The 19264-nt window shown below is 35.2% G+C and overlaps 1 protein-coding gene across 1 annotated transcript in view; it reads left to right on the top strand.

The window, feature by feature from the left end:
* The first annotated feature begins 559 nt into the window (after positions 1-559).
* rorc (RAR-related orphan receptor C) overlaps positions 560-19264 on the top strand; it is a 46738-nt gene continuing 28033 nt past the window's right edge. The window contains exons 1-3 of the mRNA XM_055013832.1: positions 560-820; positions 897-980; positions 15266-15295. Of these exons, the coding sequence (XP_054869807.1) occupies positions 929-980; positions 15266-15295 (82 nt within the window). The 5' untranslated portion in view covers positions 560-820; positions 897-928. The remainder of the gene's footprint in view (positions 821-896; positions 981-15265; positions 15296-19264) is intronic.

Genomic DNA, 19264 nt, shown 5'->3' with positions numbered 1-19264 from the left:
TGATCAAATAAAAATTCACTATATCTCAATAATTTTGGCTTTAATTGTAAACATAGTGGATTGAGTTCAGTGTTTGGCTCCTAAATATAAAGTTAAATAAGTGGGACATAGAAAAAAACTAAATTAGAAACTCAAAATGAAGTTTCTCCTCAGTTCCAACCTGCACTAACATGAACTGTCCAGCATGTGTGTCTGTCTTAGAGGAACATTCACCACAATGATGTAAACCGAGAAGATGTATGGATTATTCATCGTTTTCTTTGTGTCTTCCTGCCTCAGTTTAAATGAAGCATTGCATTAAATAATCCCTCCTGCATATATTTATATATTGCATGTACAGGTGCCTTTCAAAAAGCCACTATAATAACCTTTAAAATGATTTTTTATTATATTTAAACATGTTCCTGTTTGGCTCAGACGTCGCCGGAATCTCACGTCTCCTCTCTGCGTTATTTCCTCGATTAGTGTGGCGGAAATTTGTGGCAGCAACACGGGATTATATTTCTCAACTGAGCACTTCAAAGCAAAACCCGATCCGCTGCTATTACGTAACAGCCGGTGACATAACTCCCTCCAGCCCCGGGACGGTCAGGGCGCACGGAGAGCGCACGGAGGGTTGCTCCAGCTGCACTCTCCGCGCTGCTGCCGCCGCCACGGAGGGGAACCGACTTTATTCCAAAACAAGAGGAGGCGTTGAATAGCCGGCGGAGAGGAGAAGGATGGAGCTCGTGGAGAAGTGAGGAGAAAGCGGGACGGACCGGAGATGGCCGTGCATGTTTTCAAATGCCTGCGCCGGCCCGGGCGTTAACGCAGCCAACAGGTAGTTTGTGCTGCTGCTGCTGATTCAGAATCGGTTTCAGGCGGAGTTTTAACGCCTTTCTCTGTGTGTTTGTAAGCGAGGTGAAGTGTGAAAGTGTGCAGGAGAGTTATGGAATATGAGGAGCCCGACGCGCCCCCCGCTGACGTCCCCATCAGAAGAGGTGAGACGCTTTTTACGCACCGCATCCACACACTGCTGCTGCTGCTGCGCAAGTGCGGAGCTTCTGCAGGAAAACGTGCAGCTCGTTCGCTAGTTTTACCTTTAAATTGTGTTATTTTGTGTTTTCACGTCCCTCCTTCTATCACACTCTTGTTTAGCACCCACCCCTTCCTGGAGCACTCTTTATCTCATTATTTTCACCTTTACTGCTCCAGTCGACCAGAGCTGCAGCGATTAATCGACTAATTGTCAACTGTTGAATTGGTCACCAATTTTTAATAATCAGTTCATTTGTAGGCTGTTTCTATGCTGTGTTTTTATTTGCATTTTCAAAAGGCCGGCTAGTAGAACTGCAACAATTAATTAACCAACTCAATTCGATCAGTTTGAGATCAGTTAATCTGTAGCTGTGTTTCTACACTGCGTTTTTATTTTTTATTTTGAAGCAAACGCTTAAAAAAACTTCCTATAGTAGCGAAAAAAGTAAAATAATTTATATACTAAACAACTGATTGATTAATTTTTACACTGATTTGTAGAGTTGTATTGATTAATCGCTAGTTATCAACTATTTTGCTCATGGTATAACGATTCTTTACTTCTGGCTTCTTAAACTTGAATATTTTCCGGTTTCTTTCCTCCTCTGTGACAGTATATCTTTGTATAGTGGAAATAAATGTTAATTACATCCCGATTAGATATAGCATTACTGTTATATTAAGCTAGAGGAATCTAAAAAGATTAGTTGATTAGTCGATAAGTGGATTAGAGCTGCAACAATTAATTGATTGATCACCGAGATGTCAACTATTAAATTGGTAGTCATCTACTCTGACAATCAGTAAAGTCTTGGCTGTGCTTTTATGATATAGTTTGATTTCCATTTTGAAAAGGCTTTAGAATTACAGCAATTAGTCCAACCGACTAATCATCAACTTTTAAACTGATTAGTTTGAGATCTTTTAATCAATAGCTGTGTTTCTACACTGTGTTTTTATTTTTATTTTGAAGCAAAAGCTTAAAAAAACTCCCCATGGTGGCAAAAAAGTAGAATAATTCATACACCAAAAAACTGATTGATTGATTTTTAAGCTGGATGGTAGAGCTGCATGATTAATGCCTCAGTTGTCAACTATTTTGGTAATCGGTTAATCAATTCTTTACTTCCAGCTTCTTAAACGTGAATATTTTCCGATTTCTTTCCTCCTCTGTGACAGTAAACTGAATATCTTTGGATTGCTGCTAGGAATCATTACTGTTAGGAATCTGAAAAGATTAGTTGATTAGTCGATAAGCGGATTAGGGCTGCAACAATTAATTGATTGATCACCTAGATGTCAACTATTAAATTGATAGTCAACACTTTGATCATCAAGCTGTGTTTCCATTATATATTTTTATTTGCATTTTGAAAAGGCTGGCTAGAAGAACTGCGACAGTCAACCGATTAACCGACTGTCAGTTGTTAAACTGGTCAGTTTGTGATCAGTTAATCGGTAGCTGTTTCTACAATGTGCTTTTATTTTGAAGCAGCAAAAGCTTAGAAAAAAACCCCATGGTGGCAAAAAATGTAAATTATTGATATACCAAACAACTAATCGATTAACCGAGAAAACAATGAAAGTAATCGTTACTTGTACCCCTCAAAAAAGGTTTTTACGCTGGCTTGTAGAGCTGCATCAGTTAATCAATTATTCGCTTAGTTATCAACTATTTTGGTAATGTTTTGATATATATATGGTTTGAATCGACCAAACAACTAATCAAATATTTGAAAAAACAATCCCCAATAAAAGAATATTTAGTTGCATCCCTAAAAATGTTTTTGGGCTGGCTTGTAGAGCTGCACTGATTAATGATTAACCGAATAGTTGTCAGCTGTTAAACTGATCAATTTGAGATCAGTTAATCAATAGCTGTGTTTCTATAATGTGCTTTTATTTTGAAATTAAAGCTTTAAAAAACTCCATATATTGACAAAAAAAAAATTTATATGCTAAACAACTAGTTGATTAACTGAGAAAACAATGAAAATAATTGTTACGTGTATCCCTCAAAAAAGGTTTGTCGCTGGCTTGTAGAGCTGCATCGATTAATCAATTAATCACTTCATTATTGATTATTTTGGTCACGGTTTGATATTTATATGGTTTGAATTGACCAAGAAACTAATCAAATTAAAAAAAAAAAAAAAAAAAACAATGCCCAAAGAAAAGAATCTAAGATTGCATCCCTAAAAATGTTTTTGTGGTGGCTTGTACAGCTGCATCGATTAGTCAATTAATCGCTTAGTTGTCAACTATTTCGCCAAACGGTTAATTTTTAACATGAACATTTTCTGGTTTCTTTCCTCCTCTGTCACAGTGTATCTTTGGATTGTGTTATTTTTTGTTAATTACGTCATTTTTAGATACAGTTTAATTAAGTTAGAGAAATCTGTAAAGATTAGTTGATTAGTCAATAAGCAGATTAGAGCTGCAACAGTTAATTGATTGACTAGATGTCATTCATTACATTAATCACCAGTAAAATTTGAAAACAGCAAAATTTGATTAAAAAAAAAAAAAAAAAAGCCCATTTGGAGAAAAAAAAGCTTTACACTTGCTTGTAAAACTGCAACAACTGAAATTATATATCAGTGAATCATTTTGAGCATTTTTTTGAGAAGAAAAAAGTCCAGATTCTATTTTTCACTTTACAAACTAACAGATTTGGCAGATTCATATGGGAGTAAATCCAAAGAGAATCAATACAATTATTACAAATAGGGCTTTAGACTCCAATTTTACTCTTTCTTTAGGTAAAAAGATGGAAATTTTAGACTTTTTCTGTGTATTTTTCTGTGCAGTTTGAAGTCTTGCATTAGAAAAAATTTATGTACATGGCAGCGTTTGAAAAAACGCCCCAGATGTTGCAAAATTATTCTCCTGCGATTAGTTGATCAACTGCTTTAATTGAAAAACATCCAAATACTGTGATTGCAGCTTCTAAAATGTGAATGTTTTTGGTTTCTTTCCTCCTCTGTGACGATAAAGTGAGTTTTACCGACCAAACAGCTGATTGATTAAAGCATGAATCGGTGAAAATGACGGTTATCTGACTGCTCCTGGCCGTCCCTTAGCTCTCATCCAACTTTACTCCAGTAACCCTCGTCATCCCGCTCACCGCGGTGGCTAAAGGCGCTGTGAGTGGGTAAGAATAACAGTAAGCCGGGCTAATCCGCGGGGATTAGCTCTTACTTTTGCGTCTGTTTCTGGTCAATGCTTTTCTATTCAGAGCCTCTGCATGGCTATAATCAAACTGTTGGCCGTGGCTGCAAATAAGACGTCTTGTCCCTCTGCCACAGAGACCCACTGCTCAGCTTTCCTACTAACGCTCTGCACGGTTTGTTGGAGTTTACGCCGCTGCAACAAGTGCATGAACACCACTGTCTGGATTTAACCATTTCAGGCTTAAAGTCACCACTTTAAGCTCTTATCTTGGTCATTTTAAAGAGGCTGTAGCTTGTTTTTTTAAAATCAGAGCAGCAAAGAAAGCATCAAAAAGTTGTAGAGAGCAATGATGGCTTGATTTGAGGCATTTATTTATTTATTTAAAAAAGTCTAAATTCTCTGATTGCAGCTTCTTAAATGTGGATATTTCTAGTTTCTTTCCTCTTCTATGACAATAAACTTGAACAGCATCAGCCAATATATCGCTATCAGAATTTCTGATTCCCTAAGTATCAGGCGGTTTCTACTTTGAAAATCTCTATTTCAAATACAAAAATATGACAAAGTCACGGCTAAATATTGAATTGTTTGAGATTTAGTTGCCCACAATGTATAAATAAACTCAATACATCATGAATAAAACTACAACAATTAATTGATTAGTTGTAAATTTGCTAAATTCTGTGATTGCAGCTTTTTAAATGTGAATATTTTCTAGTTTCTTTCCTCTTCTATGACAGTAAACTATGGGTTGTGGACAAAACAAGACATTTGTCATCATCAGTCATCAACATTTTTCACTATTATCTGATATATATGTAAACAATATTGGCCAATATATTGATACCAGGATATCTCATTCCTTAAAATCGGGAGTAGTAGTCAGTTTCTACTTTGAAAATCACAACTTTAAATACAGAAATGTGACAATGTCATGGCTAAATGTTGAATTATTAGAGGTTTACTTGCCCAACAATGTATAAATAAGCTCAGTGCATCAATAATAGAACTACAACATTTAACTGATTAATTGTAAAATGACTAAATAATCTGATTGCAGCTTTTAAATGTGAATATTTTCTAGTTCCTTTCCTCCTCTAAGACAGAAAAGTGAATATTGTTGGATTAGTCATGATCCCAGCCATTATTTTCTTGATTTAAAGGTGAATCTGTTGGTCTATAAAATGTCAGGAAATAGTTTTAAATGTTCATTTTGTCTTCAGATAGTGTTTTTCTTCACCAGCAGTCTAAAGATATTCAGTTTAGTGTCATAACAGCTAAGAAACCAGCAGATTTACGCCCCTGAGACGAAAGCAGCAACGATTAACCGGATAAACGGTTTAAGTCATTCCTAGAAAACGCATTTCCAGCTTCTTCAATGAGAATATTTTCTGGTTTCTTTGCTCTTTTATGACAGTAAACTGAATATCTTTGGGTTCTTGTGGATGAAATAAGACATTTATGATTTTGGATTTCACAAAAGAAACTATTGATATTTTATTAAACTGAACAACTAATCAATTAGTTGCGAACAATTTTGGATTTACTGCATGTTTTTATGTACATTTTGAAGTCGCCTATAGCATTAGAATTAACTGTAGCAGCAAAATTTTGAAGAAATGTTCCCAGATTTGCAAAAATGTTGACGATTAATTGATTAATCACATTGTGATCAACTGTTTTGGTAATCCCTTTCATTAATTAAGAAAAAAGAATCAAATTTCTCTGATTGCAGCTTCTGAAATGTGAATATTTTCAAGTTTCTTTCCTCCTCTATGACAGTAAACTGAATATATTTTGACTGTGGACAAATTAAGACATTTATCATGTTGATAAATAATTCATAGACCAAACAACTGAATAAGAAAATGATCCACAATGAAAATATTCAGTAATTGCATCCCTAAAAAAGTTTTTATGCTCACATGTGGATCTCGTCAAGATCTAGCAACATTCACTATGATGATAATTGCAGATTTTTTATTTTAGCCATTATATTAAGAGAAAACATGTTTCATATTATGATATTGTTGTGCTTTTGCATGTTTTTCAACTTAACATTCCAGCAAAAGAGATATGTTTTCATAATTTGTAGAGGAAACCGTGTGGAATTTTGCAATATCAGAACCATTGAGGTAAAAAACTGTAGATGTTAAATGCAAAATGGAAATAAAAGTCATTATTTTATTCACTAAAATGCACAGAATCCTACATGCAGAGGTGGAAAAACACACGGAGGAATATTTTCTGTTCTGTTTCTTCCAATTTATTCGATTCATTGTGCAACTAACGATTATTTTTAATGCTGATTAATCTGTTTATTATGTTTTTTGGTAAATCTATTAGTTGTTTGGTCTATAAAATGTCATAAAATGGTGGAAATGTCAGTGTTTCCAGTCGAAGATGATCGTGTTTTATCCACAACTCAAAGATATTCAGTCTACTGCATATTTTTATGAATGTTTTGAAGCATCAGAGTTCATTGTAGCAGCAAAATTTTGAAAAAACTTTCCCAAATTTCTAAAAATGTTGGTGATTGACTGATTGATTGCGTCGTTGTCAAGTATTTGGGTAATCCAGTTGGTAAATTAAAAAAATAAAGCCTAATTTCTCTAATTGCAGCCTCTTAAATGTAAAGATTTTCAGTTTCTTTCCTGCTCTTTTGCAGCAAACCAAATATGTAGTTGTATTTTTTTAAACTGTTAATGTTCACCTGTAGCATCATTTGCTATAATAATACTTGCAGATTCTTTATTTTAGCCCATATATGAAGAGAAAATATGTTTCATATGATGAAATTGATGGGCTTTTATATGTATTTCACCTTAAAATGCTGTTTTCATAATTTGTGGGAAACCCTGCAATATCAGAACCATGATGGTGGAAAACTGTGTGTTTAGTGCTTAAAGTAAAATGAAAGCCACATGAAGTGCCAAATATCCTACATGAGGGGTGGAAAAGCATGTAAAATGATATCATGGAATTGCGTATCGACAACACACTGTTCCTGACATATTTTGCATCCATTTTATATGCATTTTAAGGTATTTGCATGCCATTTTATGTTAAAATAACTCGTGAAATGGTTATGGTTGGGGCTAAATATTAGGATATAGAGATGATCTGTCGCAAAAGATGCTCCAGTAACTTTGTGTGTTATAAACATGCTTTTTTTATGATACCAGTTAGAACCAAGAAAATATTTGGCCTCTCCAGCCTCCATTTACCCCAAAAACAAGGTGCCCCTAAAGGCCACTTTGCTCTGTTGCCCCTTCATTCATCGGGCTTTGAAGGTTAAATCAAGTAAAGCTCAGACTGAGGGGTCTTCTTTTATTCTAGAGGTGGGAGAAGAACCCTTTTCTCTTCTTCTTTATTTAGCCCTTATATCAAGATCTCATATTATGAAACTGTTTTTGCACGTATTTCATCTCAGAATGCTGGCAGTTGTGATTTTTTTTTCACAATTTGTAGAGGAAATTGTGTGAGACCTGGCAATATCAGAACAACAATTGTGGGAAAGTGTGTGTACTTACTGCTTAAAAGAAATAAAAGTCACATGAAAAGTGCAGAACATCCGACATGCACAGGTGGAAAAACATGTTGCATACAATTAGCATACCACTTTGGACTTATTTTGCACGTCATGTCTATACATTATAAGGTTTTTGCGTGTGATTTTGTGTTAAAATAACTTGTGAAATGGTTATGATTTGGGTAAATATTAGGATAAAGAGGTCATCTATTGCAAAAAATGCTTTGCAGTTACACGCGAACATGATTTTTCATGACACCAGGCTAAATCAGGGAAATAATGGCCTTTCCAGCCTCCATTTACCTGAAAAACAAGGTGCCCCCAAAGACCACTTTGCCCTGTTGCCCACAAGAGTCGCAAAGTTCATCCATCAGGCTCTGAGTAAAGCTCACTGAGGCATCCTTTTTTATTCTAGCGGTGGGAGAAGAACCCTTTTCTCCAGTTCATGTAAGAGGATCACAGTCACACTTTGTCCCATTCAACTTTAAATAAATTATACTAATAGTTTATTTGCACGTGTTTTGAGACTGAATCTATAATTTATGTTGCCTGTTAAATGATAAAAAATGATGAAACTGTCCACATGGAGGTTGTTCTTTTAAAGAGTAACTCATACAGAACCAAACTGTGTTCCCTCTCTGTGCATAAAGCCATTCCTTTGTCTTTAATCGAGCGTTTTAATGGCGTTATGTAACCGTTAGAGAGAACAGGACGGACTGGAGAGGGATCAGACACCATTCAGCCTTTATTTTAGGTGTATTTGTCATGCATATTTACACATATCTGATTTGGAATTTAATTAATAGAGAAAATGTAACTGTGTTAAGCTACATGTGCTGTAATGTTGGTAGTCTGCGGACACAGATACAGGATTTTATCTTGCACACAGCAAAATCTGCATGTTCTTTTTTAAAATCTTCATGTTCTTTATATTTTTTCAGTTATTCCACTGTTTTCCACCAAAACACCAAATCCAATTCCTGGTCTGTGGGAATCTACTTCGCAATCAAACAGATTCTCATTCTGAAAAAGGTTAAAATTATCATCTTGCATATTTTTCTGCCTTTCTATGTTGGTTTCATTGCAGAAAAACATTTGATTTGTACATAAAAATAGACTTAAACCTCACTGTCCTGCTTTCATGCTCTGCAACCCAAGGAGGGTAAAATGTGTAAAAAACAAGACAGTTATACCAAATATGGATGAAATTTGAGGGAAACTTAGTCGCTTTATTGATAATTCAAGAAACCAGCAGCATATTAAACATACAGAACATACAGAAATAAGGGGGGGATATAGAGATAAAACTAAAATATAAAGGCATAATTATGTACAGAATGTTTAAACTAAAGCTAAAAGACTGTAGATGGTGTGAAAGTAGGCAGAAAAATAAGAAATTTGGGGAAATTTTCACATAAATACAGTGAATACTGCAGCCTTGTACCTACAGCGCCACCTTCTGATGAAAAAGTTAAGATAAATATATAAAAATAAAAGTACAAAAACTTAAAAATGTACAAGTAGAGAGTGCAATAGATAATAATAGAGTTATAATTGTGTTATTGCACAGAAAAGTATTAGCGTAGATCTATAACCAATCAGAAACAGGTTTGCGCGGGACATTGCTCAAAGTGAAGCATAATTAGCCTTTTTTTAATGAATTGTTTTATCAAAAATCACTTTAATAAATACTGATAATCAGAAAATTGCAGAATTTTGGATCAGATATTCTGTTTCCCTGATGTATATTGTAGTTTTTAGTGATTTCACCCAACATAAACCTTGAAAAACACACTTTCCTCCATGATTTGAGTTTGTTAGACGGTATAGATGGAGAAGCAGCTTATTGTCTTTCATGCAGACGTTATTTTGCATAGTTTTACATTCAGCCTCAGTATTCGGCCTCCTCTCTGGCTTCACTGCTGTTATGTAACACCATGTTAGTGAGAGTTTTCTGATGGGAGCTGCTCATGTTTGTGCACCATCGGGGTCACGTTTGGTGGCAGGTTTAGGTGTGTCCACACCACGTCGCCTTCACAGATGTTTGCGTTAGATTGTTTTTCCACCGCCAAGCCGCCGACCACAAGTGCTTTTTTCCACTCTGCTGCGAAGGTCGCTGTAATAATCTAAAATCAGTCACTTCATGAATGGCAGCGGTGCAAAGTGTGTCACAGGTGGCTTCTAATCTGACTCATTTTTGAACTTTAGTCTTTTTGATGTGTGTGAATGTGAAGTTTATCGTCCAGTTAAGAGCAAAACTTGCAAGTTGTGTGTATCACAGGACTGAGATTACTGCATCAGTCGTTTTATGGTTGATTAATCGAGACGTTAGCTGCTTGTTTGAGCTATAAAATGGTGAATGTCATGTTTCATCCAAAGATGTTCAGTTTGCTTTCACAGAGGAGGAAAGAAACCGGAATACTCACATTTAAAAAGCTGAAATCACATAATTTAGCCTTTTTTAAATTAAAAAATGACCCAAAGTTGTCGATTAATATGTGAGAAGTAGTCGCTACAAAAATGAAATGCTCTCAACAAAGTGACAGCCAACTGTGACTTGTAACTGTAAATATAGATCATAAAGATTCATATCGATTGATTTATTAGTTGACTATTGATTGAGTAACTGATTGATCGTTGCAGTTTTAGGTATAAAAACTTCCTGTTAACTTTTTCTTATGTGATGCTTCAAAATTTGGATAAAATATGTTTTAGAAACACGGCTGCTGCAAGCTAAAATTCTTCATCTTTTTACTTAAAATATGAGTAAAAAGTGAGTCTGAAGCCTTTTTCACGCAGCATTATTATCACCTCTAGTCATTTTTAATAAGTGCAAAGGTTGTGTGTGATCTTAATTTTGTGTAAATCTGTCGTGTTTATCATTTGTAAAGTGATTTTTTTCATTTAAAAGTTACTTAAACCAATGAATCAACTATCAAAATCATCTGTCAAACATAAATCAGTTGTTTTATTATCTCATATCATAGGAAAATATTTCTGTTGAATGGACTGATTAATAGAAGAAAAAACAGTCATCACTCCACTGAAACCACACTAATGCAAAACATAATAACTATAAGCTTCAAAACTGTCACAACATTAAAACTGCAATGATTAATCAATTAGTTGTCAACAATTATATTAATTGGCAACTAATTAATCAGTTTAATTAATTAAAACAAACTAAATTCTCCGGTTGCAGCTTCTTAAATGTGAGTATTTTCTGTTTTTTTCCTCCTCTACGACAGTAAACTGAGTATCTTTTGACAAAACAAAACATTTGTCGTCTTTGGGAAACACTAATCAACATTTTTCATCATTTTCAGACATTTAACAGACCAAACAAGTAACTGATTAATAGATAAAGTCATTTATTAACGTAAAAATAATCGACAGTTGCAGTTCTCTTCCAAATAAGTGAGAAAAAAGACTGACAGTGTATTTGTGGTTTCACAAAAATAAATCAACAAACATCTGAAGAGACCAGATGCTGAGGAAGATGAGTCACCAAACTATTTTAATAATCAATCTGAATAGTTTTTTAACCAGTAAAAAGTGTAAATTTAGTGATTACAGCTTTTTAAATGTGATAGATAGATAGATAGATGGATAGATAGATAGATAGATAGATAGATAGATAGATAGATAGATAGATAGATAGATAGATAGATAGATAGATAGATAGATAGATAGATAGATAGATAGATAGATAGATAGATAGATAGATAGATAGATAGATAGATAGATAGATAGATAGATACTTTATTAATCCCAAGGGAAATTCAGGATTTCATTTTTCTGGGAAACACTAATCGACATTTCTCACCATTTTCTGACATTTAATAGATAAAACGACTAATCAGTTAATTGATAAAGTCATTGCTTTACAGTAAAAATAATCTGTAGTTGCAGCCATGTTCTAAATTATTGAGAAGAAAGGAGGAAGATATGTCACCAAACTGTTTTAATAATCAATTTGAATAGTTTTTACAAGATAAAGTGTAAATTTTATGATTCAAGCATTCGTTCTTTCCTCCTCTGTGACAGTAAACTGAATATATTTGAACAAAACAAGATATTTGTCATCTTTGGGAAACATTAATTGACCTTTTTCACTATTTCCTGCCATTTAACAGACCAAACAAATAATCCATTAATAGATAAAGTCACTGATTAACAGTAAAAATAGTTGCTAGTTGCAGCCGTGTTCAAAGTAAGTGAGAAGAAAGACTGACAGTAATGAGAACGATGTGTCACCAAACTATGTAAATAATCAGTTTGAGTAGTTTTTAACAAATAAAAGTGTAAATTCTGTCATACCAGCTTCTTAAATGTGATATTTTCAGTTTTCTTCCTCCTCTGTGACAGTAAACTGAATATATTTGGACGCTAATCGACATTTTTCACGATTTTCTGACATTTAATAGACCTAACAACTAATCGATTAATAGATAAAGTCATTGATTACCTATAAAAATATTCACTAGTTGCAGTTCTGTTCCAAATAAGTGAGAAGAAAGACTAAAAGTGTATTTGTGGCTTCACAAAAATAAATCAGGTAATCAAATTTAGCAAATAAAAGGTGTAAATTCACTAATTGCAGCTTCTAAAATATGACGTTTTGTGTTTTTTTTCCCCTCCTTTATGACAGTAAGCTGAAGATCTTTGGGCAAAACAAGACATTTGTTGTCTTTGGGAAACACTCATTGACATTTTTCACCAGTTTCTGACGTTAAATAGATCAAACAACGAATCCATTAATAGATAAAGTCACTGATTAACACTTAAAATATTCACTAGTTGCAGTTCTGTTCCAAACAAGTGAGAAGAAAGACTGACAGTGTGTTTGTGATTTCACAAAAATAAATCAGGTAATCAAATCAAATAATACAAGTAGTTTTTTTTAACACATAAAACATGTAAATTCTGTCATACCAGCTTCTTAAATGTGATATTTTCTGTTTTCTAGCTCCTCTGTGACAGTAAACTGATCATCTGCGGACAAAACAAGACAACAAAACAGAGTAACAGCTGCAGCACCGAATGTAAAACTGCTTCACTCTCAGTCTGGAAATGATGCTTTTATTTACTTCTGATTCACAAATGTTCACCCTTCATTCAGCTTCACCTTTAAAGCTGCTGCTCGGTCGTCGTTTCTTTGCTTTTTCCGCCCGTGCTGTGCTGCTCTGCTTTCATTCCAGACTTTCTGCTTATGAAGCAAAACTGATTTGATGAGGGCAGGAAAACAGAGGAAACCACAGAGGGCCTGATCTGGCGCCAGACAAAGACCGGCTAGCGCTGCGTCTTCCATTGATACTTATCTGCTCTGCCTGCAGACCTGCTCGGCCTCGCTCTCTGATAAACTCCAGAAATAAAACCCCTGGTTCAATGCCGACCCTCCGAGCGTTTTACTCACACCGACTGCCATTCACACTTTCTCACAATTGCGGTCAAACAGACAGACAGCAACAAAAAAAACCAAACAAAGCAGAGAGGACTTGTTGCTTCACAGACACCCACCTTCCTCTGCCTTCATGAGCCGAAGCAAACAGAGCAGCAGCCTCCAGAGGAATCCTCTAATTTAACCCGTCACTGAGGCTTCCTTTCTGTTGTCCTTTGGGGGGAAAAATACTAAAAAAAAGTGCTGCAAACCTGCATTTAGGAGTCGAACACGCGGAGCTTTTTCAGTTTAGTTTTAACCCTCTAAACTCTAAGTAATTTCTTTGCTCCTGTCACATTTTTACTCACTGTGGGTTAATTTCTGCAAAATAAAGTCCTGCACCTCTATGGAAACAGAACCAGCATGGCTAGAAGTAGAGAAAACACAAAAATACCTTCTTTGCAGTATGACACACTTATAATGTTGTGTATCAAGAAAAACATTTTTTTGGGCGGGTTATTCATTATAGAAAACTGGAATAAAAATGTACAACATTTGCTGACACGCATTACCAGCACTGGAAAATAACTTGGGCTCCACATGTTATAGATATTTAACTATTTACTCTTTACAAACTGCTTTTTCTTTACTCTGCACATCTGTAGAAAGATGTTTCACCCTGTTGGATGTATCTTCCAACAACTTGCTCCTCTGTGTAGAATTTTTGAACCATGCTGCATTTATTTTCAAAAAAAGCTTTATTTTTCTTTCATTCTCGCTAATTTGTTTCCATGCTTAAGGCACAAAATCCCTGAATTTTTCTCACATGGCTCTTGGTCAGAGCTGAGTCACACATAGTTTTTCGATTGTGTCAAGAAGCACCAAATTTTTTGTTTTTTTACAGAATCTGTTAAGGGCAAATCCTTTATTTTTAGTGATTTTTTAAATGAGATATAAATAATTTTAATCTAGAGCTAATTTAAGGTTAGCATAGATGGTTAGTTTAAGGACTGTTTGAAAGTTGTAAATCTGATCATTCTTCCTGCTTTTACAGTTTCTGTCGCTTATAAATGGTGTAATTTCAACGTAAAAAAAAAATTGTTCCCAAACTTCAGTCAAAAATTTGCTAAATTTTCCTCCCGTGGCTGTTGGTGACAGCTGAACCAGTCATGGTTTTTATGAATGCACCAAGAAACACCAAATTTCTTGTTTTTGACAGAATCTGTTTAAGGCAAATGTTTTATTTTTTAGTGAATTTTTAAACGAGCTACAGACTAAAGTAATTTGAATCTACAGCTAATAGGTTAGCATAGATGTTTAGTTTAAGGACTGGTTGAAAGTTGTAAATCTGATCATTCTTTGCGTTTTCACAGTTTCTGTCTCTGATAAATGCTGTAATTTTAACATGAAAGAATTGTTTGTTTCCAAACTTCAGCCAAAAATTTGCAAAGTTTTTCTTATATAACTGTTACTCACAGTTGCGTCACTAATGGTTTTTTGAATGCACCAAGAAGCATCAAATTTCCTGTTTTTGACAGAATCTGTTTGAGGCAAATACTTATTTTTTGTGATATTTTTAAATGAGATATAGAATAAAATTATTTTATTCTACAGTTAATTTAAGGTTAGCATAGATGCATAGTTTAAGGACTGATTGAAAGCTGTAAATCTGATCATTCATTCTGTTTTTACAGTTTCTGTCTCTGGTTAATGGTGTAATTTTAACTTTTAAAAAAAGATCCCATGACCTGTCACACCCAGTGGTGGGTTTTGGGGTTTGGAGGGTTAAACCTGAGGTACTTTCTGTCACATTTAGTGCCAGTTCTGTTTAATTCCTTTGGTAAAACGCTTAAAATTTCCGTATTTCATGTCTGTTCTCATTTATATCAACTCCATATTTAACCCTCTGAACCTCAGAACCTCTGAAAGGCTTTAAAACTTTACAAATTTTAACTTTCCAACAGGCTTTTCATCTCTGATATGCTGTTTTGTCTGCAGAATTACCCAAATCTAAGCTTAGTCATGATATTTCATTAACTCCCTTGGTTCTGCATTTAAAAAAATCATAAAAAATAAAGTGTTTTCATGAACTGGATTCTGTAAACAGCAAAAAAAAATCTGCACTCTTTGGCACGACTAACTACTTTTGTTTTTCTCTTCAGGAGGCTCCGTTTCCAAGAAGCCCAATTTGAGTAAGTTATCTATGAAACACTGTGTCTCTGAGTGTGTGTGTTAGCATGTGTGTGTTTTTGTGTGTCTGTGTTTGTGTGTCTGCATGCGGTGATGCCATTGCTAGTGTTTGTGCTAGATATTCGTGCATGCATTGTGGTTACCTTCATAGTTAGTGAACATGCAACACCTGTAGGGCAACATACAAACAAACACACACACTGAGGTTGATGCCATTAGCAGCACAGTGTGTGTGTGTTTGTTTGTGTGTGTTGCACCTGTGCTGCCCGCCACACACACACACACGCACACACACACACACACACACACACACACACACACACACACACACACACACACACATGCTGAGGGGATGAAACCTCTTTGGCAGATGACAGATAGCATCTCCTCGTCTTTTTTTAACTCTGTTGGTTTAACACTTTCTGCCACAACTTTAGCACACCTGGACGTGTTATCGAGTGTGGAGCGTAACACACAACGCCAGCCCGGTGCCACGATAAACAAACTGAGGCGGAATTATAGTGAATTCCCCTGATTATTGCTTTCTGGCGAGCAGGCGTGTGTGTTTGTGGAAGCATTTAGACAGAAAAATGACACTGATGAGAAGCTTTAAATGTTCTGTTGCAGCCGTGTCAAACTCATTTTAGTCCACATTCAGCCCAGTTTCACCTCAAGTGGGCCAGACCAGTAAAATCAGAGCATAAATATATATAAATAACTCCAAATTTTCCCTTTGTTTTAGTGCAAAAAAGTACATTCTGAAATGTTCACATTAAGGAACTGTTTTTGTAAAACATTACGAAGAAAATGAAATTTCTTCAGAAAAATAAGCTAAATTTTAACAACATTATGCCTCAGTTTATCATTTAGACATTGCAACTTACAATTCACAGGCAGCAGTAAAATAACTCATGAGTAGCTCCCAGAACCGCTAGAAGTAAGAATATTATGGAGAAGTTTGTAACTAGACGTGCAACTAACGATTTTTGGAAGCACTAATCAACATTTTTCACCATTTTCTGACCTTTTTTTGACCAAAAGACTTTGACAAAACAATCAAAAATGAAAATAATAGTTAGCTGCAGCCCTAATTGGCAAAAATCAAATAGTATAATTAAATGTTTGACATGCTTTTGCTCATCTGCAGTATTAAATTAAATTCTAAATTGTATTTTTAATGGTATCATTGCTATTTACAGACCTAAAAACTACTAAATTTATCAAAAAAACATCTGACGTCTTGAAATTCTTTGGTTGCAGCTCCTTAAATGTGAATCTTTTCTGGTTTCTTCCCTCCTCCATGACAGCATACTGATTATATTTGGAAAACAAGGCATTTACATTTTGAATATTATACACACTTGGAGCTTGAAGTAACATTTTCCCCCATTTTCTGACTTTTTATTGACCAAAAAACTTTGAAAAAATAATCAACAATGAAAATAACAGTTAGTTGCAGCCATAATTAGCGATAATCCAGTAGTATAATTAAACATTTTACACTATTTTGCTCATCTTTAGTATTAAATTAAAGTGTTATTGATACTTATAGACCAAAAAACTAATAAATCTATCTAGAAAATGTCTCACTCCTTGAAATTCTTTGGTTGTAGCTCCTTAAATGTGAGTATTTTCTGGTGTCTTTCCTGCTTCATGACAGTAAACTGATTATTTTTGGAAAGACATTTGCAAGACATTTATATTTTAAATATTATGCATTTTTGGACTTTTGGAAGCACTAATCAACATTTTTCACCATTTTCTGACCTTTTATAGCCAAAAAACTTTGAGAAAACAATCAACAATGACAAAAATAATTAGTTGCAGCCCTAATTAGCAATAATCCAGTAGTATAGTAAAACTTTTGACACTTTTTTGCTCATCTCTAGCATTATTTCTGTACAATCCTGCACCTGTACAATATTTTTGTGCAATAATCTTTGCTTTTTGCACTACGTTCTCAGTTTGGCTATTGTCGTTTTGCGCTACTGTGTATAGATATTCTTTTCTAGATTTGCAAATATCTCGATTTTATTTTTTTCCCCTATAGTTGTTTTATTATTCTTTATTCCTAGAGTGACATCAAACCAGATTCCTTATATGTTGTGTATGTACTTGACCATTAAAGCTGATTCTGATGAAGTTAAATTCTAAATAGTATTTTTAATTGTATGTTATTGCTGCTTCTAAATGATTCTCATCTCTGGAGCAGCAGATCTGCAAACTAAAATGTCAGAAGAATGAATTGCAAGGAGAAACAACGCAATTTAACTTATAAATTTATAAAGATAATCTCACGTGCATCTTGGGAAACGACGGGACACAAAAAAATCTAAACAAAACCGAGACGTTTCTGTGACTCACATGTTTTTTTTTTTTGTTTGTTTTTTTTACTCCATTGATTCCTGTTAATTGGTTTGATTTTAATTCTCACTGAGAGTGCTGAAGGTGTCAGACGGATTGTTTGAAGCAGGTCTTTCTTTGACGTGTGAGGGGGTGAAGGACAACAACAAAGGTATGAAGGAAGAAAAAAAAAGTACCTTGAGAGAAGAGAAGTTGTGTGCAGGGGACAGTCCCCCCTTCTCTTTCTTCTGCCTCTCTCTCACACACACTCACTCTAACGAGGAAGGTAAAGGCGGCGACTGAAAAACTCCAAAAGTCTGAATATGTGAAGCCGAAGCTGCAGTGAGCGATCGAGCCGGCTGGCTGGAGGACGAACAGAAAACAGGGAGGAAGAGATTAAAAGATAAAGACGAGAAAAAAAAGAGAGAGAGGCTGTCTGTGTGTCAAAAGAGAGACTGTTGTTTGACGAAAAGTGAGATTGTGAAAGTGGGACAAACATCTGAGCCGAGTGGAGGAGTGAGGATGATGCGAGGTAGGGATGAAGATCTTCGTGTGTGTGTGTGTGTGTGTGTGTGTGTGTGGGGGGGGGGGCAGATATTTTATCAATTACATCAAGAAGCTTCGTCTCGTCATTAAGAATACTGTCTCCGCTGATGCTGCGCTGTAGCTGCTCGTGGCTTTCTCAGCTTTTATCGCCTCTTTCATGCAGACACCTGCGGCTTCAAACAGCTCCGTCTCTTCACTTTTCTTGAAATTTCCCTCTAAGTTGCAGCGAATTCTGTGCACACTCACGCTCGTTCAGTTCTTATTTGTTTTGAAACCTCCGTCGGGTTTCTCCAGAATTCTTCGTCGGTCGAGCGTTCACACTGATTGATGCGTTTCAGTCTTATGCTTTGGTTTTGTGACTCAATTTTTAACTGCCTTTGATGGACCATGTCTGATATTTCTACTCCTACATGTACAGTGCATCTCAGGTGAAGCTGATTTTATTGGGTGAGGATACACAGAAATGCGTACTGACCGTTCGAAAGTTTGGCTCACTTAGAAATGTCCTTATTTTTGAAAGAAAAGCGGTTTTCTTTTCAGTGGAGATAACATTAAATGAATCAGAAATACAGCTGAGACAATTCTAGCTGTAAACAGCAGATTTTTAATGGAATATCTCCATAGGGGTACAGAGGAACATTTCCAGCAACCATCACTCCTGTGTTCTAATGCTACACCGTGTTAGCTAATGGTGTTGAAAGGCTAATTGATGATTAGAAAACCTTTGTGCAGTTATGTTAGCACATGGATAAAAGTGGGAGTTTTCATGGAAAACATGGAATTGCCTGGGTGAGCCCAAACTTTTGAACGGTAGTGTATAATCAAAATATTAATGTGCCAATGATAAAATGAGGCATAATGTTGTTGAAATTCAACGTATTTTTCAAAAGAAATTCTAATTTCTTCATAATGTTCGACAAAAACATAGTTCCTTAAATGTGAATATTTTCAGAATGGACTTTTTGCGCTAAAACAAAGGGGAAATTTGGAGTTATTTATATGTTATCATGCTCTGGTTTTACTGGTCCAGCCCACTTGAGATCAAACTGTGGCCTCTGAACTAAGATGACTTTGACACGGCT

This window comes from Amphiprion ocellaris, chromosome 9 (genome assembly GCF_022539595.1).
Source record: "Amphiprion ocellaris isolate individual 3 ecotype Okinawa chromosome 9, ASM2253959v1, whole genome shotgun sequence".
Lineage (NCBI taxonomy): Eukaryota > Metazoa > Chordata > Actinopteri > Pomacentridae > Amphiprion > Amphiprion ocellaris.
Note: the sequence above shows the minus strand (reverse complement) of the source record. Positions and strands in the feature narration are given on the sequence as shown.